This window comes from Haemaphysalis longicornis, unplaced genomic scaffold (genome assembly GCF_048455015.1).
Source record: "Haemaphysalis longicornis isolate Haplotype H1 unplaced genomic scaffold, Haemaphysalis longicornis Haplotype H1 scaffold_2, whole genome shotgun sequence".
In the NCBI taxonomy this organism is placed as follows: Eukaryota; Metazoa; Arthropoda; class Arachnida; order Ixodida; family Ixodidae; genus Haemaphysalis; species Haemaphysalis longicornis.
This window is the reverse complement of record NW_027526295.1, coordinates 71,517,785-71,535,650: the sequence shown is the minus strand read 5'-3', so window position 1 is coordinate 71,535,650 and position 17,866 is coordinate 71,517,785. Positions and strand designations below refer to the sequence as shown.

General features: G+C 47.4%; 2 protein-coding genes across 3 annotated transcripts in view; one reads left to right on the top strand and one right to left on the bottom strand.

Moving 5' to 3' along the window:
• Window positions 1–3,993: 3,993 nt before the first annotated feature.
• LOC144167182 (uncharacterized) lies at window positions 3,994–6,856 on the top strand. Of its 2 annotated transcripts, XM_077696530.1 has the most exons (2): window positions 3,994–4,181; window positions 4,779–6,856. In XM_077696530.1, the coding sequence occupies exon 2, from the start codon at window positions 4,783–4,785 to the stop codon at window positions 6,853–6,855; it is 2,073 nt and encodes a 690-aa protein (XP_077552656.1). In that variant the 5' UTR covers window positions 3,994–4,181; window positions 4,779–4,782; the 3' UTR covers window position 6,856. The 2 variants fall into 2 exon arrangements, with proteins under 2 accessions (XP_077552656.1, XP_077552657.1); XM_077696531.1 differs by lacking the exon at window positions 3,994–4,181 and having other exon boundaries at window positions 4,318–6,856.
• A 3,145-nt stretch (window positions 6,857–10,001) lies between these two features.
• LOC144168055 (lipase member M-like) overlaps window positions 10,002–17,866 on the bottom strand; it is a 30,773-nt gene continuing 22,908 nt past the window's right edge. The window contains exons 5-6 of the mRNA XM_077697141.1: window positions 10,416–10,508; window positions 10,002–10,010 (exon numbers count right to left, since the gene is read on the bottom strand). Coding sequence (XP_077553267.1) covers window positions 10,002–10,010; window positions 10,416–10,508 — 102 coding nt within the window. The remainder of the gene's footprint in view (window positions 10,011–10,415; window positions 10,509–17,866) is intronic.

The following is a 17,866-nucleotide window of genomic DNA, read 5'->3' as shown; positions in this document are numbered from 1 at the left end:
TTTTAACTTCTCTTATTTCTTTTGTAAAAGTTCCAGGCTGTTGAGCCTCAATGCCTAGCAAGAAGTGCAACTGGCTTTGTAGTTGTGTTTCCTCCTTCTTTTCTTTATGACGTATGACGGACGATCTTTCTATTGCACTTATCTTGACGTCACTTTTTAGCTGTTCCCAGACAGTGATAAGTGACCCACTTTCTGTTCCGATTGCCTGCTCTAATCTTTTCTTTACACCAGTTGTGAATGGTTCATCATTCAGTAGTTTGACATTGAATTTCCAGGTATCCCAGCTAAAGCGAGTTTTTCTTTGCTTCTGACCTATTGTAAACGTCACCATGCTGTGGTCGCTGAATGACAGCGGTTTCACGTTGTAGACCTCGCACAGAGGCACAAGACCCAGTGATACGTAAACTCTGTCCAATCTTGCGTGACTTTCAAGTTGAAAATGTGTGTACTGTGGTGCATTCATGTTCGACAGAACACACGCGACGTACACGTTAACGTAGGATCCGTCATCCTCGAAGGTGTAAAGATGTCGTACACTCAGTGCTCAGCTCGCGTTATTGTAAACAAAAAAGTGGGACGAAGTTTTGATATACTGTCGTCGGTGAAGCAGGGGTGCCCCTTGAGTCCCTTGTTGTTTGCGATTTATCTTGAACCCTTTTGTTTAAAGATTCTTCAAAATGAAAATATACACGGATTCCGTTTGCACTGCAGTGAAGTTAAACTTTTGTCATATGCCGATGACATCGCTGTTTTTTGTAGTGATAGGAAAAGTGTGAGGGAGGTGGTGAACGATCTAAAGCGATTTTGCGAGTTGTCTGCCAGTGCAGTTAACTGGAACAAGTGCATAGGATTTTGGCACGGTGACTGGCAAAGTAGGCCAGTGTTTGTCGAGAACATGCCTTGGACGACAACTCCGGCCAGGTATCTGGGCATCCCCCTTGAAAACTACCAGGATGCTAGAGAGTACTGGGACGGAGAAACTGATAGAGTTAGAGAGAAATTAACACAATGGGGGGGAAGGGATCTGTCAATGTTTGCCCGTGCATCAGTATGTAATGTGTTTGCTGTTGCCAAGGTATGGTACGTCCTACAGGCGATTTGTATGTCAAGAAGGAACATACAAAAGCTGCACAGAGTGTTTGCGGTGTTTTTGTGGGGCTCAAGTTGGGAGCGCATGAGTCGAACTAATTTGTTTCGCTCGGTGAAAAGTGGTGGATTGGGACTGGCACATTTGTTTATCCGACAAATAGTTTCTAGGTTTATGTTTCTGAGAGATCAGAGAGATTGCTTTCTACGTACTGTGGTACAAGTCCGACTACGTGATGTAATTCCAGACTATGTAGTTTCAACTTCTAAAATGCGATGTGTACGTGTGCGTGGGTTCTTGCGCGAAGTGGTGGATGCTTTTAGGATTTTAAGGGTTAGGTTTTCCTCGGAGTATTTGAGTAGTGTACCGCGGAAACGTTTGTACAAAGATATGATTGATGTGTGTCTGCCAGTTCCGATTTATCGTCAGTTATATGCAGTGGGTTCAGGTAAAGATGTTCTAAAAAGAGTGAAACCAATGCCAGTACATTCATCTGTTAAATATTTCTTCTTTAAACTTCATAGCGGCACGCTTCCGGTAAAACCCTGGCTGCAGGAAAAAGGACTATATGTACACCCATGGACACTTAACTGTAGACTATGCCAAAAGCTGGAAACAATTGAGCACATCTTTCTGGACTGCTGGGATGCGGTGTTTCACTGGGACATCCTCCAACAAACCCTGAAAAAAGACTTACCATTAACGCCTTATGGCATTCGCTTTTTGCCCGTAAACAATGACGGAGGCGTGCCCTATGATATGTTCATGGCACTTAGTCTGCATTCTATGTGGAAAACTCGCATGGCGGTTCAAAATGCCGAAGAGGATGCTCGCACAGTGCGAGAGTACTTCATTGAAAGCGTTGCTTATATAAGAGAAGTTTATCGACTCATGCCGGAAGAGCCTGAGTGGTTACCCATTGTGGATGTTCTAGTGCAATTTAAGATGTTTTAAGCCACTCCCTTCAGCCGATTGGTGCCTGTAGTAATTTGTGTACTGAACAGTGCGTGTTGTGTTGTCGCCAAGCAGGCAATAAAGAAAAAAAAAAGTTGTGGCTTGTGATCATGCGAACATGTGATAAATGTACTATATGTTGTGGTGTATACATATACGTGTATTATGCTTGCTATGTCGCTGTATTGTGCTATGTTTCTTCCCAATATGTGCCCGCCCACATGCGGCCTCCGTGATGTTGGCTATACGCCTCGAGATTCGCGATCGCTGCGCCGCCTGCCGCCGCTTCTCCGTGGCGTTTGCGGGATTAGCGATGCGTGGCTGATAGGTGGTCATGCAGTGTTGTGGTTATCTTTCGCTTCTGTTTGCCTTTACGCGCACTAAACAACTTGTTATGGTGACGTCTGTAAGCTAACTGCATGTTTAGGGCACTTAAAAAAAAACAGCGGCGTCTTGGTAGAGCGCTCTAACGCCAACAAGAGCTGCCTGGGGAGGCAGTTCTGCGCGCTTCTTGGCCGCTCTTGCGGGCGTCGGCGACGGCAGCAGCATATCACCGCTGTCACCTTCGAACACGTCAGCACAAGTGAATTCTATTTATTGTCGCCTCGTTTAGACCTGATATTGGCACTGTAAGAGGTTGATTCGTTTCGGAGCGCAGACAACAAATGCGGCTTTGCTTCGAATATGTACGTCGTAGAAAAATATTTTTCGGGGATGTGATAACCCAACAGCTGACAAAAACTTGTGCCTTTTATGGGAGTATAAGCCACGCGAAAATGTTAAGTACACTCAAAGGCTGTGCGTTGTCAGATATGTGCCCACTCATGCCTTATAGTAAGAACCAAGGTATATGTTAATGAAACCACGGGAAAATGAATGGTCTGAAGTCAGCAATAAATAGAATAGTCGTACGGGAATGAAAAAAAAAACCGAGTGCAGCCTCTGAAAGGCTAAAGACGTTTGTTTGAGCAAGGTAGTATTCCCCAGACGAACTAGATGCGAAATGCACTATTTCGCTAGACATGGGGGGGGGGGGGGGGTGAGGAGGAGGACGCTCAACTATCGTTGTTTAGAAATGCGGAGCGAAATCAACGAATGAACGTTTTAGTAATCACACACACAAGCTGCGTGTTCACTTTTCGTTTGTTTTTCGCCTTCAACGAACGGCTGATCACTCGGCGGACGCATTTTTGAAGAATACAGGGTAGGCAGTTCACAAGCGATACGAGGTGTCGTTGGAAGAGTTGATTGATTGATTGCAGGGTTTAACGCGCCGACGAAACGGAGGCTATGAGGCACGCCGTGGTGGAGGGCTCCGGATTAATTTTGACCACCTGGAGATCCGTAACGTGCCCCGAAATCTCGTACACACGGGCTCGTTGGAAGAGTGTCGTATCTGATAAGAGTCTCTGATTTCGGTTTATGCTAGATTCTGCAGTGTCCCTGTGTCATATGACGATGTTTCGAAGAAGAGTTTGGTCACAGACGCGGATTACTCTATAAGCCCATCTTCGCGCTTCTGTGGAGGATAAATGTAACAGATGAATCGTTGCGAGCGCTCACCTCGGGACAAGACGACACAGCATTAACTTTGTCGTCGTGTGCTGACTCCGGAGTGTAATTTTGCATTATCCATCGTACTTCTTTGGTACAATGTTTGTGAAATTTATGCCACATTGGCTTGTTCATGGTACTGATCAATATCTGATATGTGATATTGGCAGGCGTAACTTGCGTGCTGGCAGGTATGAGTGCTCCGCTGGATTTTCTAAGTGCACAAAGTCGATTTACATCATAGTGTGTATGGCCGCTACATGACCATCGGAGGAAACACTGCTTACGAAGACACTGCCACTAAATTTCAGGGCAGCGGATCCGGAATTGCAATCAGCTGCATGCAAATGCTGGCTTCGGGACGCCGGCCTGTGACACACGCCCAGCGCTCATAGGGGAGAGTCGGGAGGTTTGGGACGGTTGGAGGAATGGGACAGCTCGTTTATCTCTCCAGGAGTTAGTTCAAACACGTTCATCGGCTGCTCACGAGATGGCGCTAGCATACCGATAGCCTGGCTGTAATGGTGGCCGTCTTCAGCGGATGGAGCTTTCTCTGACTACAACTCTCGTTTTTCACGTGTCAAAAGTAAGTATCCGCTTACTCAATTACACCTCTCTCAATTTTAAACCGCCCTGCCTATGCTGATACCAATTTTTCTTCGAAAACAGGCGTTAGGGTCGTACATCGTGCAATAACAAGTTTAGCCCTAACAAGAGAATTTTCGCCATTGAATGTATTTTTCGTTGGGCACACCACCTGGGGAGGAATGGGACATTTGAGTCGCGGGTGGAATGGGACAGTGTCCCATTCCTCCCCACCATACGGCTGGTGCTGTGTCTAGCGAATAAGCTCCAATGCTGTGCCGCTTTAGTTCCGAAAGCAGTTATTTGTTTATTTGTTATTTAAAGTGTACAAATGCTTGGTGCCGTGATGTTAAATAACATACAGGCTGTTTCTGCGACAGTTGACGTTAAGACGCGCTAAACCAACGGGGCATCATAAAATGCAATGTTTCTCCACTAAAAAGGTGTGATTACTGAACACATTTGCGAGAAGCCCGGAATACGCACGTGAATAGTATGAAGCAATAGGAGTGCTGTTACGTGCATGCAAGGACGTTAAGCGTGCTTGGTGTGCGTGAATATTTACATTTGCCAATTTTTGATTCATTTTCATTTTCAGGAAGATGCCGCGGGTTTACAAGAGGAAGCATCCCGACAGAGCTCAAACATCGAACAATTTGATCCTGGATGCTGTGAGATTGGTGTGCGATGAAAAGAAAAGTATAAGAGACGTAGCAGAATCTTTTGAAATATCAAAATCATCGCTTGGCCGAGCAGTGAAGAAGTACAGAGAATGCGGTGACACAGGTGGCATCATGTTCAAGTCCAATTTGGTCTGCGGAATGGTCTTCACAACAGAAGATGAAGTACTCTTGAAAGAATATTTGCTGAAAGCAAGCAAAATGCACTATGGGCTTACGAGAATGCAAGTCCGTTCACTGGCGTACGAGTTTGCAACAGCCTTAAACCGGAAGTGCCCGGCGTCATGGGAACAGAACAAGGTAGCTGGAAGAGACTGGTTTATGGGCTTTATGGACCGCCATCCCGAGCTATCGCTTCGATCGCCAGAAGCGACCAGTCTGGGTCGGGCAACAAGCTTCAATAAGAACAACGTCGATGCTTTCCTTTCAAACCTGAAAAGTGTCTACGACCGATACAAGCTAACTCCGGACCGCATCTACAATTGTGATGAAACGGGCTTCACAACTGCACACAACCCACCAAAGGTAGTAGCAGCACGTGGAGAAAAGCAAATCGGTCAGGTCACATCCGCAGAACGCGGCGAACTGGTGACTGTTTTGTGCACTGTTAATGCCATCGGGAACGCCCTGCCACCAGTGTTCATTTTTCCACGCGTGAGGTTTAAAGATTCTTTTCTGAAAGGCGCCCCGGCAGGAAGCCTCGGTTTGGCAAGCAAGTCGGGATGGATGTCCAGCGAACTGTTTTTGTTGGCATTAGAACACACTGTGAGACATACGAAGTGCTCGAAGGAGGAACCAATTCTCTTAATTCTCGACAATCACGAAAGCCATGTGAGCATCAACACCATCAACAAGGCCAAAGAGAGCGGAGTCATTCTTCTGACCTTTCCCCCACACTGTAGCCACCGCCTGCAGCCACTGGATGTGTCCGTGTACGGACCATTTAAATCTCGGTACAACGCTGCTTGCAATGATTGGCTCATAAATAACCCCGGGAAGACCATCTCCATCCACAATGTTGCACAACTAGTTGGATCCGCCTACGTATTAACGGTGACACAAAAGAACATAATCTCGGGCTTTCAGAAAACTGGAATTTGGCCTTTCAATAGCGAGCCCTTCACTTCGGATGACTACATGATGTCATCAGTCACTGACAGACCCGAAACGTCCGTAAGCGGAGAGGTGTCACGACAGACGGCCACCATCACCGAGAAAACGGACAGCGCAAGCCGACTGGAAAGTGATTTGAACTTTGAGACAAACGGCCATGGAGCTCGCAACGTCTCTACAGATGTCTTCCCACCTACTGTCGGCAACGCAGCCTCGACGTCAACTGCATCTCCCAGCCGGATTGTTCCAAGTGACCTAAGGCCCTACCCTAAGGCTGCACCGCGTAAGACAGGGCAAAAAGGAAGGCAGAAAGGTAGGACAAAAGTCCTTACGGATACACCCGAGAAGCATGCGATTGAACAAGAAGCTGCAGAGAGGCTGGCACGACAGAGTCTGAAAAAAAGAGCGCTTATCACAGCTAAGACTGTCGCCACTACCCGCCCAAAAAAGAAACGGCGACTTCAGAAGGAGTTCAGTTCCTCAAGTGAAGACGACACTGTTGCCATTGCATTTGATGATTCAGACAGTGACATGTCGGGTTCCGATAATGAGAGGCGGGACATTTCTGAGGCCGATTTCCCAAACGAAACTTTTCAAGTGAAAAAAGGCGATTTTGTCCTCGTCAGATTTGGTAAGAAAAAATCTGACGTTTATTACACGGGTAGAGTCGAAAGTAGTGACAATATTGACGTCATTGTCCAGTTCCTCCGAAAGAAAGAAGAGAGCTCAAAGTTTTACTTTCCTCCGCAGAAAGATATAGGGACTGTGCCAATGACGGATATTGTGATGAAGCTGCCAGGGCCAAAAACTATTGGGGGAACGAAGCGCCTGCAAGCTTGCTTCAAGTTTGATGTGGAACTATCGGCTTTTAATGTCCGCTGAAGACGTTGGGACCGATACTTTACTGGTGTCCCATTCCTCCCAAAGGATGTCCCACTCCACCCGAAGGGACGGGTGGAATGGGACAGATTTTAGCTGTTAGAAATTATTTTTTTGCAGTGGCGCTAGAAGTGGCAGTAGCCCGTGTTTCTCAGAATTTGCGCATCTTGTTCCGACTTGTACTATAATCCATCAACCATCTTTTTGCGTTCAAAATAAACAAAACTAAAAATGCATTTGTGAAAAGTGTCCCATTCCTCCCGACTCTCCCCTATACATCTCACTAAGATCGCGCCATAAACGTTTATACTCCCGTAAACACACCACGCTTGCAAACAGAGTGTGCCTGCTCCACGTTATTCGGTATTTCTAACGCGGACAAAGGTAAATCGCTGTCTTGAACGAGCCCCAAAAGCAACGGCGACAGGGGGGAGCGGGCCGGGGACTCCCGCGCCTGCTTTCGAAACGGGCCGCTAGGGGGATTTCAGTGGCGCCCCTACAGGCCGCGCTCGAGGCGTATAATAATATACGTTATCCATAAAGGAAACCAAGGAAACACCTTCAAGTGCCAACTGATGGTGATGCTTAGTAGCTGCCCCTCCCCACCCCTACCTTTTTTTTGCGTCATCTATCGGTCATTTTAAAACGTTTACGATTGCTTTACTTCGAGCACGCTAGAGGGCGAGCATTGTCGAGGATGCGACAGCGACGGATACGTTTTTCGTGTTGCCTGCATTTCCTTTGCGCTGAAATTTACGACTGCAGACGATCCGCGTTTTGATGCATCGGTTGTAGCAAGGTAAGACGACTAACAACAACTGGTTGTTCTGAAACGGCCGCATTGCATGCTTGTGATCTCGTGTGCGGTGAACGGCGGGGTTACGAGCCTTTCGGAAATAGAGGCGGCATTTTGAAAGCAATCGGTATGACTTCTACTGTGTTTGCGGCGGCGCGTTCGCTCTAAACGCGTAGGCGGGGCGCGCAGCGAGACGAATGCAAGAAGTCGCGCATATACGATTGGCGAAATCGCTTGCTAACCGCAGTTCTGGTGCTCGGTAGGTAATTTCTTGGTTATTTTAGCGCATTGTATGCGCACACAACCAGAGTAACCTACTTATTTGTACTTCCTCGATACTCAAACCGATCAGCTCGCTAGGCCTTTATCGCATGACAAGCCATGCTTGGGTGACGCTGCCAGGGGAGGAACGCTCCTCCATTAGCTCACGAAAGGGGGAAATCTTCCTCCACTCCTAGGGGTAGAAACGCGCTCCTCCCTCTTAAAGGGAGAATCTTTCTACCTTCTAGGGAGCAATATATGATACATTCCTGTTTCACCCTTAAGGGAGAAACTACCACACCCTTTTTTCTTAGAGTGCTGGGTCACCTCGCTGCTCACGTGACCCGGACACTCTGATTGGCCCGTCGAGTTTGGCGCGAAGCTGCGGGCCGCGAAAACTGGGTCCCAGACGCATCCTTGCGTGGCATAGGAATCTTGCCGCAAAAGGGCGTTTTGCGGCACGCGTTTTTGCACGGGCTTATTGCCGCAGGTGAGGACGTACGTTAACAGTCAATGGGAACTTACCAGACAGCTGCGGATGCCGCTTTTTCCGCGGAACAAACCATTTAATAATGCTTCCTCAATAACACTCGTCAGAAGGTAGAGAGGGCAATTGCCACTTACCCTGTTCAGCTGATTGGGATTTGTTCCAAACGCAAGCGCGAGAGGCTTCCAGCACAGAGTTCTAATGGGGGCGTCGCAGAATGTGGCAATCAGCCATTTGACGAGTGGGGTTGATACAAGCATGCGTCCTCCAGTAAAAAGGTCAATGGCGCCCTGCAGAAAAGAAAGTGTTCAGTAGTCAAATAATATTTATAAGGCGAAGTATTTGACAGCGTAAACGCAATCTGCAATATGCACCTTAAAGCTTTCCATTTTTCCTTTGTAGCTGAAAAAGTTACCTCTAGCACAGAGCTGCATTGCGTGATTTGCCTCAGACGCCTTAAAGAAGTTTCTACTTTATGTTTGTTGCATTTTCCCAGAAGGGACAATCTTATGCAGTTTACTCCTTCAACTGATATGAAACCGGTCAGGAGCCACGGTACGTGTTGAAGTACGTCATTAGGGGGCACAAAATATGCGAAGACCAAGAAAGAGAGAAAACACCTTTGAGCAAATTTGCAAGTGATCTAACGCACGTAGAGCCGTGGTATTTGGCGTTGGTACCATGTGGCCCCTTATTCTATGCATTGGATTCACAGGCCGACTACCGCCTGAAAGCATTTCAGATTTGAGAAGTTGAAAGTGCCGAAGTAAAACGTAGCCACTCTAAACAGAAGGCAGATGAAAGACATGAAGAGGTAGGGGAATAATCATCATCGGATAATAATAGAGCGAAGCCTTATCAACCTAAACCAAAAGAAAATCCGGTGTTCCCGGGTACACAGAAAATTCCTTTGTGTGCCCCCCTCCCCCATGCGCGGGCTCAAAACACCTGGTTTGAGATTAGTTGGAAATAAGGGGAGTGCGATTGGCTGCGTGTGTAGATAACGTATCTCCTCCGTCGCATCTACCGACACTGGTATACGTTGGAACGGTGCTTTGTGGAAGAGAGAACGAGTTTTTTTTTTCGCAGCAGAGGGACAGCGCACTCAGCTACAGTGGGAAGCAGAGGTCAAGCGAAAACGTCGGATAGAGGCGACGACGGTGCGGCGGAGCAGCGTTTATCTACGCCAGAACAAGGCACATACCGCGGACGAAAACACTAGAGGAATACCCACCACCGCATGTAGCGAGGCAGCGCTTGTGCAACAGCTTCGTATCTACACTCTGTATTTGCATCTACCATTAGACCGATTGCTGTGTATCGGTCAGTAGGAGGCGCTGCAAATAATTTCTCATATCGTGAAGACGTAACCGCTACGCCATAACCCGTCGGCGAAGTACCCCCGAATAACTGTACCGTAAGTGTATTCGATATTTGCAGTAAAAGCTATACTGCCCAAAAACGCAATGCACCGAAAATTTAACCATGCAACATAAATGGATTAGTTTAAAAGCGAACCACTCATCGCCTACGTTTTGCTGGAGTCCTCTTGCTTTCGCTTCGATTACGTGCAATTTAGGAACGAATTAGTCATTTTTCAGTGGATCAATTGTTCTGCAGTAGCCCGGAGATCAAAAAAGAGAGAACTTCAGCGGCGAATAATAGTGACTTGGTCCCTTAGTGACGCAAGCGTTTGGGTCCTGAAGGATTGGGCTTACCCGTCCGCCGTTGCGGCCGCGCAGACGGACAACCAATATTCATGAAGCATTCCTTTACAGCATTTTCTCCCCGAGGCCTAGCGTTCCTTCTTGTAAAACGCTCCACATTCGTAATTCATGATTGCCCCATTCTCTACCGGAATGTTTCCTGAGTCCTGTGGATAGCCGGGAAGTGGAAGCGATGTACACGGCTAAGCGGCCATAAAATTGTCAGCTTCACAAAGCGCAGAGGTTCCACGATGCGGAAGCCCTATGGGTGCACCTTGTCAACGCGGATGTGTTTCCTTTTTTTGTGACTCACCTTTATCAAACTGCGAAAATGAGTTAGGAACCGCGCCGGGGACGTGAAGTGTGTCATGTTTGCAACGGCACCATATCCCACCAAAATGTTCACCTGGAATTGCAGAATGCACGTGAATATTGACAAGGCAAGCTACAGATCGCGATCACAGTGTCTGTTACACGAAATACTCCTACTTTTGTAGACCGATCTCGCCTATTCCGAATTCTCAAAAGTGACTTTTATTGGAAACGTCTGATTGCCTCATTTCCCTTTACTATAACTCTCATTTCACGTACAATTCCCCAACTACACCTGAAGCGCGCAAGATGCAGTTAGCAATGGACGCGCGAAAACCTCGGAGACACAGTTTACTTTAGGGGTAATTACGTTACAGCCCATACTACAGCTTAATGGAGGCCCTTAGAGGCAACAAAACCTACGTGTTAAACAACCGTTTCTGTGCAGACGGCTTCTGCGTGATTAAGATAGATTCTATCAAAGTTCGCTAAGTACACTGCACCGCAGTAGGTAGTGTAGCGACCCATCTTGTCCTCCCTAAGAGTCTGTTGCAGCCACTAAAAAAAAGTAACTCCGACTCCCTCGTTCGACTTACGAAAACCGCAGGGTAGGGCAAAATTTGAAAAGAAGAGTAGATTTTTTTTAGATTTGGAACTCCCGCTCTTTTCTGAACAATGGTGTCTTTTTTTTCTTTAGTGCAATATTTCAGTACAAAACAACCACCATCAAACAAAAAACTGCAACGATAAAACTGCTAGTCATCACCTTGCCGGCAGAAAAACGATTAAAATTGTTTGAGGTTGGTCAGAGTTTCTATCACAGGCAACCACTCTGGAGGCTCAAGCTGAGCCCTCCACACTTCAATAATCATACGCATTGAATCACCGAAATATTCTCTTGACCATTTAGCGCCAACGTCGCTACGGCGTATGGCCATGCGGGATTTCCAAATTGCATGTAGGGCCAGGACCATTCGTCACTCTCAATCGGTAAAAACGTAATGCCGTGAGCGTCCAGGGGGAAATCTTTTATGAGGGTCCACTAAAGCACGTCCCAAAGTCCTCTTCCCAGCAGTCCAAAAAGACGTGGTCTACAGTCTCGGGTTTTCTGCACGGGTAGCAGTCAACCCCGCCCGGCAAAAACATTCCATTTTCCTTCTGCCACGTTTTCAGATCAAGGACGCCCGAGTGAAGTTTAAAGAAAAAAGTCTTATCCCATGGGCCAATCGCCATACGTTTCACGCGCTTAAGCACATCCTGTCCTGGCCCTATATAGTACAGCGATCTATACAATGGAACGAGAAGTACGGAATCAACGAGGTCATTATACAATCTTTTACGCGTCACACTAGCTAAGTACTCTAGCATGAAGCGTGCACGCAAAAACATGGTGGCTTGTACCACCTCACGCAAGTAGCCTTTCGTTGCGCCAAAAGAAAAAGAAGCTGACATTACAACAAAATCAGGAAGCGCTCTGGCCAACTCTACCTGACCCACAGTGCGCAAAAAGGGGTCATTCGCATCCCGAATATACAAAAAACGATTTACCACTTGACGCAAAAACAGATGCGATAATGACAGGCCATCAAGACGCACGCGCCAAAACAGGTTCGCACGGCTGGTTCTCTCCCATGACGACTCCCAAATCAACACAGCAAAAACTCGGTGCAAGGCCTGTACATGTGCCCGCGAACAATGCAACACCTGTAGAACGTACCACAGTTTGCTAATTAAAAACACAGTACACACTGAGGCCCTCGCAAATATCGAAAGTCCGCTACCCTTCTATTTCTCGGCCTTTTCACGCATTTCGACTGTTTGACTGCGCCAATAAGGGTCGCTGTCTACATAGTTCTCGAGGGGGACTCCCAAGTACTTCGCCGGCATCGTCTGCCAGCTGATGCACTCGAAAACACTAGGCGTACTGTCTCACTGGCCATGCCAGAAGCCTAGACATTTCTGCCAATTAACACCACTGGCCCTGTGCTTACAAAAAATTTTCAAGTTGTTTACAGGAATGCTTATGCTTCTCCTATCAACAAAAAAGAGCTATGTCGTCAGCGTAAGCTAACACCCCCACTTCACACGACTGAAGTTTAAACCCTTTGACGTCTTCGCTCCTGATTACACTTAAAAAAAAAAACACTTCAATGTACAAAAAATAAAGCAACGGAGACAATGGGCAACCCTGTCGAACGGCAAGTTGAACAGGAACGGGTGTGCCGATCGTTTTGTTAATAACAAGCCTAGTAGAACACTCAGTGTACGCCATGCGCACACAGTTAAGAATAACAGAACCAACATTCACGTGTTCCAACATATTTAACAAAAGTTCGTGCGACACCTGATCGAAGGCTTTAGCCATGTCTACCTGGAGCATTGCCAAAGTCCCTTGCATGGCGTCACAACACTCGAGAACACTTCGGGCAGTATGAATATTTGTAACTATCGACCGCCCTTTGATCCCGCACGTTTGATGCGGCCGTACCACGTCCTTTATGACAGTCTGTAAGCGGCTAGCCAATATTTTCATTAAAACCTTATAATCGACATTTGTCAGACTAATAGGACGATACCCAGGGATCTGCCTGAGTTTCGCAACCTCCCCCGATTTCGGTATAAACACAGTGTGCGACACGAGAAAAGAAGGTGGCAGCACACCTTTGTGGTACGCCTCAAAGTAAACTATACATAGGACCGGGCTGATGTCACCCTTAAACGCCTTGTAGAAAGCGGCGCCAGGCCATGAGAGCCCGGCGACTTCCCTGGGCTCAACTCGTCGATAGCGCCGCGCATCTCTTCTACTGTAATATATCTTTCGAGATGCTGAAAAAGGGTGTGTGTCATTCCCTCATTTATGTAACCTACAAATAGCCTTTTCGATAGCTAGGAGGTGACCGCCCACACCCCATTTTACACGTTGGGTAATCAGAATTTCCCCTGTGCTGATAAAAAAAAAAGAGAGAGAAACGCAGACTTTCTCCAGGTTTAACGGAAGGATAACTGCTTGCCTGGAAACAGCAAAAAGCTGCGTACTTTTCTATTTTTAGTCAAATAAATCTTGAGACACGGTCGCAATCGCTTGCGAAGCGCATATTTTGCTCCTGCATGCATGACATGCGGTTATTGTTTACTGCAAGGCTGAATTTTTAGCGGTGGTGAAATGGCGAAGCCACATAAAAAGGAAGCTCACACCGCGGCCGTGCTCACACCAACGCGTAAGAATTGGAGGTAGCGAAGCTGTACGCAACCTTCCCGACCATAACGACGGTTTAGGTCCACTATTGTAGCCGATTTGCTTCTTATTCGCTGCCGAAACGACCTTTACTCCAACAGTGTTGCTACAAGTGCGGGCTTCCTTAATTTTATTTCGAAGTGATAATCATTGGACATCACCGTGGAGGGGCGTACGCTATGGCGCGTCTTTCTCGTTCAGAGCAAGTGTTGCCATAATTACGGCGAACGCTGGGGTCATTCTCATTCGGAACAAGGTTTGACACGATTAAGGCGAATGCTGGATTTTTTGGCCACTCTTGGCCAATCTCCTTCACTGGGTATGCGTGGCATGACAAACGTGCGCCGGCGACGCTGGGTGGTCGCCGCGACGCTCGCACAAACAAGCCCTTGCTGGGGAATCTCATGGCGGAGAAACTGGTGCCCACGACAGCACCGCCCGCCAAGAACTGCCAGCGCAGATGGAGCGGTGGATCCGCTCGGTGGACTGCCAATCTCAGAAATGGGCGATCCAGCGGCTCGAGGGGGCCCTGGCCAGGCAGAGGAGAACGGGAACTCGTGACCCGCAAGCGCGGGGCGCGGGAACCCAAGTATTCTCTGTCGGGTCAGGTTCAACCCTCGAGTTCTAGGCCCAGTGTTTCTAGGACTGCATAGACTAGAACATTAGAAAGGTAGACCGCGCCCTGCGAGGCCGGCACCTACCCCACGCAGGATCCTGTAAATAAAGTCTTTTCTCTCTCTCTCTCTTGGCATTTTCTAGGCTTTTAAACTGCCGGGCAGTCGCCGCGAGGCACGCACTCGCGTACGCTCAAAATTTTCTTGGAATTTGTAACTGCGGACACGAAACTGTAACGATTTCCTAAATAGCTTCGCTGTTAAAATATTTCAAACACGTCACTGTCATGGCAAGCAGCAGAAATCGATTCCCCATGGCACAGAGTCCCGCAATGCATCCCGACGCTGGAAGCAGCGGGACGCTGAAAGGCGACGACTTTATTTACTTTGCAAAAAGGCTACACAGCTCATTACAAAAGAGACGCACAAAGCATGACAGCAAACCAACAAAAAACGTAACTGTGGACGTGACTATTTTGCTTAGGGTACTGAACTTGAACATTAGTTTACATTTTTAGAATGAAAATTTGTATAAAGAGTGTTTTAAAAGCCGAGCTGTTTCGGCCGACCCGAATCCGTCCTGCGTAGACAGAATACCCCCAGCACAGGTGAAATCGTGTTTCGTGGAGACCGCCCGGCGCCTTCCAGGCTTGTGCGTGGGCTTACGCCACTGAGGAGCTCGCAGCTTCGTCTTCGTCGTCGTGTAGCGACCGGCGCGCAACTGGTCCGCTACACCGAAGACGATAAGGACGAATCAGCCAGGCCACCCTTTCACAATGCACTTTTCACTCCGACATTGAACTGGTCTTTTTAATTGCGATTACCAGATTTTACCCCCATTTTGTATGCAGAATTTCTTGCTCTACTCCTTGCAATCCTGGAACTTGATCCGGCGAATTCTTCCGTGATGTTACTCACCGACTCCTTGTCCGTGTGCATGGCTCTCTCCTCAGAAACTTTACATCCTATTCTCAAAACGTTTTATTCCTGCGTCGCCACTCACGTGCGGGAGATTCGGCTCGTTTGGCTGCCCGGCCACTGTGGGTTAACCGTCAATGAAACCGCTGACATATTAGCTAAAACAGCTTTGGCTTTACCGATCGTCGAGGTTCTTCCCTCGTTTTCTTGCGTGTTGTTGGCACGTTATCGCCAATACCTGTTCAATCAAGATGCCTCCGATCACGGTCTGAACACTTCTCCTGAACTTGAACACCTCAGGTACCGCTGGTAGAGAAGTTCATGCCAAACTCGCTTGTGCGAAGTATTCCTAACTTCGTTTCATTGTGGTGTGCCACCACCTAATCGGTATTTATACAGGGAAAATCTGATAACCTCCCCTTTGTGCCACTTTTGCAAAGAAATTGAATCCGAAGAGCACTTCTTTCTTTCTTGCCGCCGATTTTCTAACCATCGGAGAAGGCTGGGGATTCCTCTGCTACGTCTTGGACTGCCTTTGACGGTACCGGTGCTTTTGTCGTCTGGGGGGACTAGGCCTGACCGATGCCATAGGGGCGTGTGCAACGCCATCCACTTTTTCATTTCGGAGACAGCTCGTCTGCAGTGTTAAAAACATTCCGATTAGGCTGACTTTTACTATAGTTTTCCTACTCTTCTCTCTGTAGTTTTTTTTAGTGTTTTCTCTCTCTCTCCTTAACCTAGGCCAAATTCTTTCTTCTGCTCCATTATTTTGCCTGGCATGATTGATTGTAACGAAAACATAACTCTTCTTGGCCAATCCCCCTAAGTGGGTATGCGCCATTTTTCGGGCCACCAATACCACCAATGCACACGTGGAGACAGCCACTGCACCAGCTGACAAAGGAGTGGAGGTCGACCAAGGCAAGGCCGTGCTACAAGACGATTCGCCCTACGTGGCTCTGCCGTCAGAAGACGACGACGAAAGGGATGATGACGATTGCTAATGAATCTTACGAGGATAGCAACTGGTCTTTGCTTTAGAGTGCCGTCCAAAACGGCTTTGCACTGCTGGGGTACGGCTGCTGCCTCGCTCATGGAGTCCGCGGTCAGTGTGGGAAGAAGCTAGGTCGACTGCCAGCTCTGCTGTTTCTCCAGCCTGGCATCACTAGTGCAAGCTGTGCCAAATATTTCTTCAAAGCTTATTTCCTTAAAAACAACATTTTTAGCAACGTCTGCCCCGTTTCCTCTGGTGCCTCAAGAGCCAGGTGTATCATTTTCCACACTTCTAAGAAACCACAAAATAGAATTTACTGAACTAGAATGATGTTATTATTGCTGTCAATTTGAGTTGAGGGGCTGTTTATTGTCCATTTTGCTTCTAAATTGGGAGGGTTCACGAAAAGTTAAAGCAAAGAATACCTCAACTATTCGTAACAATACTTCTAGTTGAGTAAAGAGTAAACAAACACCTGAATCCAATGATAATAACACCATTTATCAAACCATAGCAGATCCTGAGGAAAACGGCCTAATGCATACGCTAAAATACATGGCAAGTGTAGGCCTATGCTGTCCCTAAACAGAGCCACTGTTTGAACAACAGAATAGGATCTACAAAACGTGCTTAGTCTTGGTGGAGGAATGAAGAGGCCTCTTTTCTTGAAGCACCCGCAAGGGTATATAAGGAAAATACATAGAGCTGACTTCGAAGACGGGGTTTGGCATTAATAACTTACTTCACATTCCTATACCGCAAGTAAAAATTTCTCTCTGGGCGGATTTCTGGAATTAACTCTGATCCGTCGCGTGTTCTAAATGCAGAGCATTTATTTAATTTCTCTCTGGGCGGATTTCTGAAATTAACTCTGATCCGTCGCGTGTTTTAAATGCAGAGCATTTATTTAACTCACGATGTCACCCGGCGTTGGCGTGCCTCGGCGTCCGCAACAGCCGTTCCAGGTGCGCCCTATCCCCCACTCCTCCTCTCCCGCATCACGCTACCCTTCTCGCTCTCAACAACAGGTCCGCACCCCTCCGCCTACAGTATATAAAAAAATACTTACGGGCGCCTGGTTTCGATCCCACGTCCCTGCGGGCGGAACGCAAGGTACATGGTGCTCTACCCACTGCGCCACAATGCCGACACAGAATGACAGGCTACGAACGCGCCTTATATCCTTGACTCATTCAAACTACGTCAAGAAGCTGCTGATACAACGCATTCACTACCTGTGGGCGGAACGCGAGGTACATGGTGCTCTTCCCACTGCGCCACAAAACCGACACAGAATGAAAGGCTACGAACGCGCCTTATATCCTTGACTCATTTAAACTACGTCAAGAAGCTGCTGATACAACGCATTCACTACCACCAACTCCCCAAACACTAAACGTTAACGCAATACACCCACCCCCTATGCGACGCATTTACTCGAGTCCCCCTCGCGGGGAGATGGGCCCTTTCATTTTTATTATTACTTCGACCAAATGGAAATGTGGAATTGACTTTCATTTTTTTTCAGAAGCTTTTCATTTTGGATGTGAGAGGCGCATTGATGCGTTTGTGTTTTTTGCCAGCCAAACTATGGTTTTAATTTCACCTTGCCGCGATAATTACTTACAGAAAATCGTTATCACAAGTATAAAGAGTCATTGTTCGAACTCTTATATCTTAGCTGGAAAAAC

Excerpts from the sequence above, each read along its gene's own strand:
- LOC144167182 (XM_077696530.1), top strand. The coding sequence starts at position 4,783 with ATGCCGCGGGTTTACAAGAGGAAGCATCCCGACAGAGCTCAAACATCG.